Here is a 12,525-nt window from a genome sequence, read left to right on the forward strand (position 1 = left end):
CAGGTCTGATCTTTAATTAGCTGTCAGAGGAAAGGTTAAGATGTTAAGGTGTTAGTGATAACAATGTAAAACCCCTCCAAGGATTTTACATTTTAACAAGAAATAAAGGCATAAAATTCAGATGGCAGGATTTCAGATCTTGTTAAGAACCAGTAAGGAAACTATCTTGGCCAAGAAGAGGCTTTCAAATCACATCATAAGTAATGAGAGGCGCTGACTATGGCATAATAGTTAAAAACTCAGGGCTCTATATCAGATAATCTTTTTCTTTTTAATTTTTATTTGTTTTTAGAGAGATCCAGGGAAAGAGAGAGGAGAGAGGGGAGAGAGGAGAGAGGAGAGGGAGAAGGAGAGACAGAGAGTGAGGAGAATCAACATGTACTTGCTTCACTTTAGTTATGCATTGATTGCTTCTTGTATGTGCCTTGACAGAGCCCAGGGTTTCGAACCAGCAACCTCAGTGTTCTGGGTTGACCCTCTATCCACTGTACCACCACAGGTCAGGCTCTGTATCAGATAATCTAAAATTCAAATCCCAGTGTCTGTGACTCCAGGAAAGTTACTTAACTTTCTAAGCATCAGTTTCCATGTTTGTAAAGTGGAGATAATAACATCTAACTTATACATCAGATGAGGTACTGCTTATAAACCATTAGCCTTGCGTCCACAGTAGCTGTTACTCTTATTACTTGTAAAGGCAGTCATAGGTTCCAGGTTGGACAAGTCATGCTATGATATTCAAGAGAGACTACACAGTATGTCATCGTTTAGGCAGGTCAGGTTTGGGTTGTGGTCACCTGGGCAGCCACAAACCCCTCCTACCCCTTCAACTTGAAGTCTGAGCTCAAAAGAAAACTAGGAACAGAAGTGTGCTGTGAGACCTAGGAGCAGACAGACTGGCAGGAGGCACCCTACATTCTGAGGGCATGGACATCAAATTTCCACCAGCCAGGTTTCTGAGGGCAGGATCTATGTCACTCTCTTTCACCACTGTATCCCCATGCCTAGCACAGGGCTTAGTTTGTAATCACAGAACAAAGGAAGGAAGGAACGCCCCCCCATACACACACACACAGAGGCAGGTATGTCTTTGATGTTTTGGACTGAGGCAAGCCCACATTGGCTGAGTCTGCTGGAAGCTAAGTATTAGTCACACATTCCAGAACAATGACTACCTTGTCCATTAAGTAGCCAGAGCCTGTGTACTCAGGGCCCAGACATGCTGGTTAGCCTCTGCCTGAAGCACCATACACTGGGACTAGGAGAACGTTAATAAAATTTACCTTAGTGATGTGTGGGTCAAATGCCTCCTAGGGTCAGACTGGGATGGATGTAAGTAAGTGTGGTGGGCCAGGTGTAGAGCACAGGGAGTAGTGGGACTGTCAAAACTGGAGGCCTCCTGCCTTGACTGAAGAATGCAGCTGCTACTCAGCTGCATGAAGGCATTCAACTTGAAAACAGGAAACCAGATGTTTATGTAAAATTTTCTTATTTTTAGACTACTAAGAGAGCCAAACTAAACATCTATAAGCTTTAAATTACAACTTTTGCTTTAGTGTATCTACTAGCCAGGTAACTCCTGGTAGTTGTGGCTAAAAGCAAGCAACCAAATTCTCATCATCAAGAGAACAGAAAAAGGCAAGGAGAATGGAGATGACGAGAATATCGCAAAAGCCCTTCAAAATCTAGGCAGGGCTAGTGTTCATTCTGTTGAGTAAGGGCTGGGAAAGCCTTTTTTTTCTAGATTGTATTAATAAGGTTATCAGAGAAGGATTAAAAGGAGAAGGATGAACTGCTGAGCCACATACTTCAAGCCCTAGAAAAGCCAAACACTTTTGCAACAATCCTGTCACTGCTCAAAATGTTTTTTGAGCATCCTCTTCCTATCTTTTGAACCAGATTTTAAGCCACAGCTACACACCCACACACACATACACACACGCACAATCTATCATTATTTCAGAGCACACCTCAGCTTTTAGTGGGGGTGATACAAAACTAGGGTTCCCATCTGATCAGCTCATCCTGTTCACCAAATCTGGCTTACAGTGACTTTAGACTGTCTGCCAAGATCACATCTGGCAAGCACTGAAGGAGATTCAGTCATTTGAACATACCATTAAACAGTCAGTTCAAAAGAGAAATTCCTTAAGAGGTTTTGAGGAAAAGCAACATCATGAGGTTGAGGTTGTATGATAATAGCAGCTACCATTTACTGAGCCCTTATCATATGCCCAACACTGAGCTGAAGTGCCCTCCATGCCTAACAACGCATCCAAGTTTCATCTGTGAAGCACATACTTTCATACACATTCTACAGATAAGGATGAATATGAGGCCTGTGCAAAATCACATGGCAGGGTAAAGCAGAGCAGAGATTTAAGTCTAGGCCTGCCTGGCTCCAAAGTCCATACATGATTTCTGACTCACTTCTGTGTTTCTTTCTTAGTTATATGCCCTAATGGTTGTGCTCTGGATACGGAGGAAATGAAGCGGGCAATGCAATTACCACAGCAAATCAGCAAAGCCCCCTTCCCAAAGAAAGGTTCTCATGGACCAGGTGAGAAACTCCAGTCCCAAAGAAAGAACAAGGAAGACTATACCCTCTTTCTGCCTGGGCAGTGTCCTAAACAGGAAAGAAAGACCAAGAGGTAAGAGAAGCCAGACAGCCCTAGGTCAGCTCCAAAGTCAATCCCATGCTCTGGTGCCTCTCAGCTGACTTCTCAGGGTTCCCTTCCATGCTAAATCTTCAGCCCTCTCTTCTCCCTGCCACCATCACTCCAAATACCAATTTCCTCTCAACTAACTGGCAAAAAATCCCAGCTAAGGTGTTAGCTGACAACAGCTTACCATGTCACACTTCCTTGCGCTTATATCTGAATAAGAGATTCTTAAAGATCAAAGACTTCAAGATCCAAGAGAATAAATGAATCTCTAATGATAGGCTGATAGACGAGACGCTGTGACAGAGACAGACTGCCGGGGCAACATTTTGTGTCAGGAATGTGTCTGAGCCCTAAATTAAACCCTAGAAGCAGCCACCCCCTTGTTAAAAATAACAGATGGCATTTATTGACCATCCATTGACCTTATTGTAACAGTTCCAATGCTAGGTGCTTTAGACATATAATCACATTTGATCTACACTAAAATATTAAGAGGGAAGTACCAACCCTGTTTTATAGATAAGGAAACAAAGCTTAGAAGTGGTCAAAGAGCCAAAGTAGGTGGCAAAAGGGAGTTTACCAAGGGTCTGTGCTCCTTCCACTGGGTTCCACTCCCTCCCTCATTACTCACCACCTTTTTGAAGGGACCAGTACACCACACAACAGTATCACTTTAACCTCCACACTGCTCCTAAGATGTGGTACCCCACGGAGGTTCCACAGCAAGAGCCAGGAAAGGAGGCTGGCTCCAGATCATACTCTGATACACACAGCCAACCTTTCCTGCATGGTTATTAACCTTCACAAGTGCCCTGGAAAGGACAATTCGAGGTCTCCAGGGGCACCTGCCTGGACTCCAGGCTCTGAAGAAATTATCATGACTGCCCCCACCTCCCCCACCAGCCACTTTCACTGTTGTAAAGGTGGCTGGCTGCATAATTAGGATTTAAATGCCATCAGGGCAGCAATTTTTCTGGTATGAGAGAAAAGATGCTTCAACTCCTACTTGTACTTAGCACATGATGAAAGATTATGACAAATGGATACAGCTAGGAACAGACATAAGGACAAAAGCAGCTCCTGTTGATGAAAGTCAGTATTAACATTTTTCCGAGACTAGACTCAACAGAGCTAATATAAATGGGCCAGAATAATTATGGCTCTGAAATCTCATCTATTTGGTTAGACTATTATCCAAAAGGGACTTACTAACACACAGTCCTTAAGTAAATTCATCAGCATGCTTTTGTTAATTGTGCATCTGCTAAAGCCCATGAAAGGGAGCACCCAGATCCTCATGAGCCACAGGTTGAGGGCAGGGAGGGCAGCTTCGGTGCTTTTCTGGGTCAGGCCATGCCAAAGACAGCCCCAACTGTCATGCTATGGCCAGTCCCACCCTCTGGAGCCAATGGGATCTCACTCTCATTGTCCTTGAAGAGGAAGCCAAAAAAACAGTACCAATAAGATCTTAGTCAGAAACCATTAAAACCTCAAAAGGATTCGTGACTCCTAACTGTTAGTTCTCTCCTGCTCCACAAAGTGGGGAGAAATGCAGAGACAAAACAAATGAGTTCAGAGAGAAGATGGAAGCTTGCCATGAGCCAGAGGGGAACCTCAGCTGAGCTGGATTGTTACTAAATTCATCTCAATCGTCATTTGCACTTCAAGGCCCTTCTGCCCCAAAGCCTCCAGCACTTTACCCAACATTTAGTGGGAGCCCCCAGGGTCGGGAAAGGTGGCTCGGGGAGGGTGAAACTGTCAGAACTGACAGTCAAAGCCTCTCAAGGGAGGGGAAAGAGAGGGCACTGAGAGCTGAGGCAGGCCAGGGGAAACTGAGCCAGGAACCTTATAATATGCCGCAGCCAGGCCAAGCTCAGGACCTTCTTGAGGCATTTTGGTCCTGCCCATGGCAATGACAGAACCCTAAGCAATGAAGTCTAGGTTAATAGGAGCCTGGGAAAAACAGGGAGAAAAGGACAGAGGGAAAGAGGACACAGAGATACAGACAGACTTGAGAAAAAGCACAAGGAATAGAGAAGTAGAGGAAGAAACAGTCATACTGGGTGCTCACCACACAGGCACCCAGCTCTTAAGGAGAATCCTGACCTTCCTAGCTTTGCCACAAACTGGCTGTAAGATTTTGGCCTAGTTACTTCAAGTCCCTTAGCCTTAGACTCCTCCTTCTCAAAATGAGGATAATAATCGTAGTTGTTAGGGGGGTTAAATGAGAATAGATATAAAGCACTTAATCACAGTGTTTGGTACATGATAAGCATCTTCTTTTTCTTTTTTTTTCATTTTTCTGAAGCTGGAAACAGGGAGAGACAGTCAGACAGACTCCCGCATGCGCCCGACCGGGATCCACCCGGCACGCCCACCAGGGGCGAGGCTCTGCCCACCAGGGGGCGATGCTCTGCCCATCCTGGGCGTTGCCATGTTGCGACCAGAGCCACTCTAGCGCCTGAGGCAGAGGCCACAGAGCCATCCCCAGCACCCGGGCCATCTTTGCTCCAATGGAGCCTTGGCTGCGGGAGGGGAAGAGAGAGACAGAGAGGAAAGCGTGGCGGAGGGGTGGAGAAGCAAATGGGCGCTTCTCCTGTGTGCCCTGGCCGGGAATCGAACCCGGGTCCTCCGCACGCTAGGCCGACGCTCTACCGCTGAGCCAACCGGCCAGGTCCTGATAAGCATCTTCTTATTAAAATTTTTATATTGCCAGACCACGTGGTGGCACAGTGGATAGAGCGTCGATCTGGGATGCAGAGGACCCAGGTTTGAAGCCCCAAGGTTACTGGCTTGAGCGCAGGCTCACCAGCTTGAGTGAGGGGTCGCTGGCTTGAGCGTGGGATCAAAGACATGACCCCACAGTCACTGGCTTGAACCCAAAAGTTGCTGGCTTAAAGCCCAAGGTCACTGCCTTGAGCAAGGGGTTGCTGGCTCAGCTGTAGTCCTCTGGTAAAGTTATATGTGAGAAAGCAATCAATGAACAACTAAAGTGACACTATAAAGAATTGATGCTTCTCATCTATCTCTCTTGTGATCTGTCTGTCCCTATCTGTCCCTCTTTGTCTCACTGTCTCTCTCTTACTCACTAAAAAAAAAAATATATATATATACATATATATGTGTGTATATATATATGTATATATATATTATTATATCATTATCATCATCATACTTTCCCCAAAAAGAAACTACCATGAACTTTAAACAGAGGTCAGAGGACTCAGGGATAGAGAGGAAGAAATCCAGACTTAGTGACCCAGCACTGGCCATGTTCCTGTAAGAAAAGTAAAACCTCACCCCACTCCCAAAGCAACTCTAGTGGCTTGGAAGCTTTTCTGGACCCAACAGGGATCCCTTTATTTGTGACAAGATACTTACTGTGTTCTGATGACTGAAGCAAAAGGTGAAGCAGGAGGCTATTAGCAGCCCAAGCAGCATGCCCAGAGGAGCCATCCTACATATAGGCAGGCCCTTGGGAGTCATAGGGAGACCTGAGGAATGTAAACACAGGAAACAGAAGGTCAACAGGAAACTTGTGCCTGATCCACCAGCATTATGATTCCCATGATATCACTTGTTCAATGAATGTCAGATTATTTTCCAGATAGAGGTAGGTCTTCTACCACAAGGGTAAATCAATGTAAATAAAGCCTTCATCTCCCATAAGGAGTCCAGCCACCCAAGGGAGACATGCCTTTATTGGAACTGAGCCACCAGGAGTGCTGCATGAATTATAACAACCCCGTCCCTTCCTTCCTCATTATCAACTTACCTGGTTGTACAAGGGGTGGTATTGGCTATGGTAAGGAGAAAAGGAAACTAATCAATTGATTTGTATATGGAGAGACATGAGCCCAGATCTGCATAAGCTTTATAACCATTTACTTCTAAACCATAACCGCAGTTATAACTGAACACAGATGTCACCAGCATCCCCTAAACCAGTAAAGTTCAATATTCTCAAGCACAAAGCCTTTCACATCACTTTTCAAAAAGCCAAACAAATCAAAGTGCAGGCCCTAGTAGCTGTTAAAATTAAAATGATACAAGGATGAGAGTATATCCCATGTCCATGGATGGGAGAGTTAATATTGTTAGGATGACAATACTACCGAAGCAATATGTAGAATCAATGCAATCCCTATCAAAATCCCAATGACTATTTTTTAAAGAAATCGAGAAAACGATCCTAAAATATATATGGAATTTCAAGGGACAAAGAATAGCCTTTAAAAATATTGAAAAATCAAAAAATCAAAGTTGGAAGACCCACACTTTCTGATTTCAAAACTAGCTACAAAGCTACAGTAATGAAAACAGTGCAGTACTGGCATAAGAACAGACATATAAACCAATAAAACAGAATTCAAAGCCCAGAAATAATCGCAAATACGGTCAATTATTTTCAACAAGAGTGCCAAGAACATTCAATACAGAAAGGACAGTCTCTTCAACAAACCATTCTGGAACTGTTAACCACATGCAAACAAGTAAAATGGGCCCTTCCCTTACACCATATACAAAAAAGTAACTCAAAGTAGATCACAAACCTAAATTTAAAAGCTAAAACTTTTAGCCTGACTGGTGGTACAGCAGTGGATAGAACATCAACCTAGGACACTGAGGTACCAGATTCGAAATCTGGAGGTTGCTGGCTCAAGTACAGGCTCATCAGTTTAAGCATGGGCTCACCAGATTGAGCATGGGGTCTCCAACTTGAGTGTGGGATCATCAACATGATCCCATGGTCGCTGGCTTGAGCCCAAAGGTCACTGGCTTGAAACCCAAGGTCAGTGTCTCTAGCCCAAGGTCACTGGCTTGGCTGGAGCCCCCGCCCCCTTCAAGACACATATGAGAAGCAATCAGTGAATAACTAAAGTGCTGCAACTAGCGGGTTGATGCTTCTCATCTCTTGCCCTTCCTTTCTCTCTCTCTTTCTCTCTCTTTCTCTCTCTTGTTCGCGTGCAAATGCATGCCTGAGCACAAAAAATTTTTTTTCTTAAGTAAATAAGGCTAAAACTCTCAGAGAAGAAAATATAAGATAAATCTTAATAACCTTAGATTTGGAAACAGTTTTTTAAATATGACCCAAAAAGCACAGGTGATTAAAGAAAAAGTGGATATATTGTACTCCATCAAAATTAAAAAACTTTTGTGTGTCAAAGGACAATAGCAAGAGAATGAAAACGACAACCCACAAAATGGGAGAAAATATTTGCAAATCACGTATCTGATAAGAATTTAATATCTAGAATATACAAATAACTCCAAAAGCTCAACAACAAAAAGACAAGCAACCCAAATTAAAAATGGGCAAAGGACTTTCTTCAAAAAAGATACACAGATGCCAACAGGAATATAAAAGATTATCGCCTCATTAATCACTAAGGAAATGCAAATCAAAGCCACACAATGAGATAACACTTTATATCTACTACAATTAAACAACAACAACAAAAAAAAACCCAGAAATTAACAAATGTAAACAAGGCCTTAGAAGAACTGGAACCCTCATACATTGCTGGTAGGATCACAATATGGTGCAGATGCTACAGGACACAATTTGGCGGTTCCTCAAAAAGCTAAAAACTGAATAACCATATGATCCAGCAATTCTACTTGCAGGTATATATTCATATATTTCATATATTTTAATATATTCATATATTTCATACCCAGAAGATATGAAAACAGTGACTCAAACAGATAATTCCATGTGAATGTTAGCGGCATTATTCACAATAGCTAAAAGGTAGAAATAACCCAAATATCCATCAACATATGACTATATTTTTAATGTGGTGTACACATACAATGAAATATTATTCAGCCATAAAAGAATGAAATTCTGACCCGTTTCAAAATGCATGAACCTTGAAAACACTATGCCAAGTGAAATAAGCTAGGCATAAAATGAGATTCTATATGATTCTACTTAAATACCTAGAATAGGCAAATTCAGGGAGACAGAAAGTAGATTACAGGTTATTAGGGGAGTTATTGGGTACAGAGTTTCTATTTGAAGTGGTGAAAAAACTTTCGTCAATAAACCAGACAAGAGAATGTAATCCAAATTGGCAAATAATCTAGAGAAGGCAGAAAGAAAAATGAAAGACCAAAAAAAAAAAAAGCCTTAGAAAAATTCAGCACATGTCAGTATTAGACCAGACCCTTATAAAAGGTTTTTGTGTTGATCACTCAGCCCTAATATACCTCATTAGGCAATTTACTCAATAGAGGCTTAACTGAGTTAATTATGGGGAATATCTCTTAAGATATAGTGTTTACCCTTTCTCTTTCCTATTTCTGCTATCTCAAGAAATTCCTCCTATGATGTGACTGCCATGGGATCAAAAGCACTGCCTGCACCCACGCTCAGAAGTTATTACCTCTTGCCCAGCCCACCCCTTCTCAGGGGCAGATAGGAACTTTCCCTAAGGACATCTGGAGCCATAAAAGAAAACAGCCCTGCTGGACCGGAACTGTGCTAAAAAAGTACAGCCAACTGGAAAAGCAAAGGCTCGGGTGCTATAAATAGCTGCTACACTTACCCAGAAGCAAAAGTCTTTGCTTTCTGCCAGCTTCTCCCCTCTTTTTTGTCGACAAAATGGACCAGCTGAGTGCCACATGAGCTTCCCTTAGCAACCTGACTCCCTAGGGCACCAATCATACTGAAAGACAGGGAGTTCACAGCATGGAACTAGGTTCTGGACAGGTGCCTGGCCATGCCCGGGTGTGAGGGGGCTGGATGAGAATGAATGAAGGGCAGAGGCTGCCACATCAGGAGTGGGAAGACTGGAAAGGGAGATGGGTCCCAAGATACCTTTTCTACCCCTGCAGCCCTGGCTGTGGAGAAAAAGGGAATAAAAAATGGAAGTGGGGGACTCACAGCATTATGAGGACAACATACAATAAGAGAGACAAAGATTACTCCAAAAGCTAGATTCCCTTCCCCCTACATGAGACTGTTCATGAGTATATGCATATACAAAGTTAGATGCTCCCTCCTGACAGGAATAAACACAGGAATCAGCTCTAGGGAAAATGAGGAGGAGGAAGGGACAAATGAGAACCAAGTCAAGGGCAAAGAAGACAAATGAGGCCCTGGCTGGTTTGCTCAGTGGTACAGCGTTGGCCAGGCATGTGGATGTCCCAGGTTCAATTCCTAGTCAGGAACACAGGAGAAGTGCCCATCAGTTTACCTACCCCTCCCTCTCTCTCTCCTCCCCCCGCCCCCTGCAGCCAAGGCTCCATTGGAGCAAGTTGGTCCCAGGCGCTGAGGATGGCTCCATGGCCTCTGCCTCAGGTGCTAAAATATGGCTCCAGTTGCAACAGAGCAAGGGCCCCAGATGGGCAGAGCATCGCCCTCCAGTGGGCTTGCTGGGTGGATCCTGCTTGGGGCACATGCAGGAGTCCATCTCTGACTCCACATCCTCTCACTAAAAAAAAAAAAAGAAGACAAATGAACAGGAGGAGGAGGCCCAGAACTGATGGAGGAAGAAGAGACCAGAGGCAATTGATGCACAAGCAGCAGCTTCCGCACTCCTGGAGTGGAAAGGGCAGTAGGGGAAGAGAGCAATAGCAGCTCCTACAGGCTCCCAGCACCTCAGTCTCCCGCACACACATTAACACCCTCAGAACCATGTCTTCCAAACTAAGAATGAGATCAATAGCAAATGAATGCTTCTCCCCCCAATAATTCTACATGGGCTGCACACTTGACCAATTTATTGCCTCCATTTTTTTTTTCCTCTCCAGTCCCAGGGCCCAAGCACGGGGAGAAAAAGAAAAGGTTACAAGTGTCCTTAGCAGGCGGAGTACTTCAGCAGCCTACCTAGGAGCACCTGGAACTCCGTTTTATAAAATGCTCACATTCTTAACCTACAAGTGTGTATGTCCATGTATTTGTTTCCCTAATTGCTTTGGAAAAAGTGAAACAGGGAGAGAGAGAACATGGAGAGTGGGCATATGCATGGGGAAAGACCTAGGAGACATGAGGCTGGGAGAAGGATGTGAGACAGTTTCCCAGGCTTTGCGGGTGCACCCAGAGGCCAAGTGCAAATTCTGCAGCAAGCAGGCATAGATAATGGTGTCCTCTGTCCTTTTAAAGCCTGACCTACAGCCATGTCACCTGGTCTCATCCTTATTTGGGGTGCGGCAGGTGAAGACCAAGCAGGCATTGTTTTCCCTGGGCTTTATGCTGAAGGTGGGGGACAACAGGAAAAAGGGAAAGGAGAAGTAGCACACAGCTATGTTCTGCCAGGATGGCCCACTCCCTTAAGCAGGGACCTAGGGCAGCAGCAGCAAAAGAAAACCTCAGACCCTGATATAAATAAAGTCAAAGTCATGGTATACCACTGAGGCAAAGGTTGGCATACTCAGCCGGAGCTTAGTGCCCTCCCAAAACCATTTGCCACACGCTAACCCTGCGTTCACCATATCATCTGCCCCTGCACACCTACAGAGCAAACCCTCCTATTATCTTTGGCTCTCTCTCTTTTTTTTTTCTTTCTGAAGTGAGAAGTGGGAAGGCAGAGAGACAGACTCCCACATGCACCCAACCAAGATTCACCTGGCAAGCCAATAAAAAGTCCCTTTTTTAAAAAACTCAGTGAGAAGAGGAGAGGCAGAGACAGACTCCCACATGTGCCCCAACCAGGATCCACCCAGCATGCCCACTAGGGGACAATGCTCTGCCCATCTAGGGTGTTGCTGCATTGCAACCAGAGCCATTCCAGTGCCTTTTGCGGAGGCCATGGAGCCGTCCTCAGTGCTCGGGCCAACTTTGCTCCAATGGAGCCTTGGCTGCAGGAGGGGAAGAGAGAGACAGAGAGAAAGGAGAGGGGAAAGGGTGGAGAAGCAGATGGGCGCTTCTCCTGTGTGCCCTGGCTGGGAATCGAACCTGGGACTTCCACACGCCGGGCGGACGCTCTACCACTGAGCCAACCAGCCAAGGCCTATCCTTGGCTCTCAATGGAGGACAGACCTACACCTTTACATTTATATCCTTCTTCCTAATTAATTCTGTCCAAGAAAGGGGAATGTATTTCAATATTCCACCAGTAACTCCTTCCTTAAGTATCCTTGGGCTTTAAGACAAAAGAATAAGGTATTTGAGGTGCCCATTTTTCTATTAAAACTGGCCATTTATAGGCTGTACCTCTACTTAAATTAAGGTTGGATGATCTAGGCCCCTGGTTGGCAAACTGCAGCTTGCGAGCCACATGCGGCTCTTTGGCCCCTTGAGTGTGGCTCTTCCACAAAAGACCTCGTGTGAGCGCTACCTGAATAAGGAATGTACCTACCTATATAGTTTAAGTTTAAAAAATTTGGCTCTCCGTCGGCCTGGTGTACAGGAGTCCTGGGTTCGACTCCCGGCCAGGGCACACAGGGGAAGCGCCCATCTGCTTCTCCACCCGTCCCCCTCTACTTCCTCTCTGTCTCTCTCTTCCCCTCCCGCAGAGGCTACATTGGAGCAAAGTTGGCCGGGGCGCTGAGGATGGCTCCATGGCCTCTGCCTCAGGCACTAGAATGGCTCTGGTTGCAACAGAGCGACGCCCCAGATGGGCGGAGCATCGCCCCCTGGTGGGCATGCCGGGTGGATCCCGGTTGGGCGCATGCTGGAGTCTGGCTGACTGCCTCCCCATTTCCAACTTTAGAAAAATACAAAAAAAAAAAAGGCTCTCAAAAGAAATTTCAATCATTGTACTGTTGATATTTGGCTCTGTTGACTAATGAGTTTGCTGACCACTGCGCACGGCAATCTGTATTGCCAGTTTACTGCAGTCAGAGCAGATGATAGGGACGCAAATGAAAGGCGGCCCATGGACTGGCTAGCCGTGGCATCCCTTGGTGC

General features: G+C 45.0%; 1 protein-coding gene across 4 annotated transcripts in view; it reads right to left on the reverse strand.

Moving 5' to 3' along the window:
• Nucleotides 1–12,525, reverse strand: part of SIL1 (SIL1 nucleotide exchange factor) — a 349,165-nt gene that overhangs the window by 175,164 nt on the left and 161,476 nt on the right. For all 4 annotated transcript variants that reach the window (XM_066343118.1, XM_066343120.1, XM_066343117.1 and 1 more), the window contains exon 2: nucleotides 6,048–6,160. In XM_066343118.1, coding sequence (XP_066199215.1) covers nucleotides 6,048–6,152 — 105 coding nt within the window. In that variant the 5' untranslated portion in view covers nucleotides 6,153–6,160. The remainder of the gene's footprint in view (nucleotides 1–6,047; nucleotides 6,161–12,525) is intronic.

The sequence above is a fragment of the Saccopteryx leptura genome, chromosome 6 (assembly GCF_036850995.1).
Source record: "Saccopteryx leptura isolate mSacLep1 chromosome 6, mSacLep1_pri_phased_curated, whole genome shotgun sequence".
Classification (NCBI taxonomy): Eukaryota; Metazoa; Chordata; class Mammalia; order Chiroptera; family Emballonuridae; genus Saccopteryx; species Saccopteryx leptura.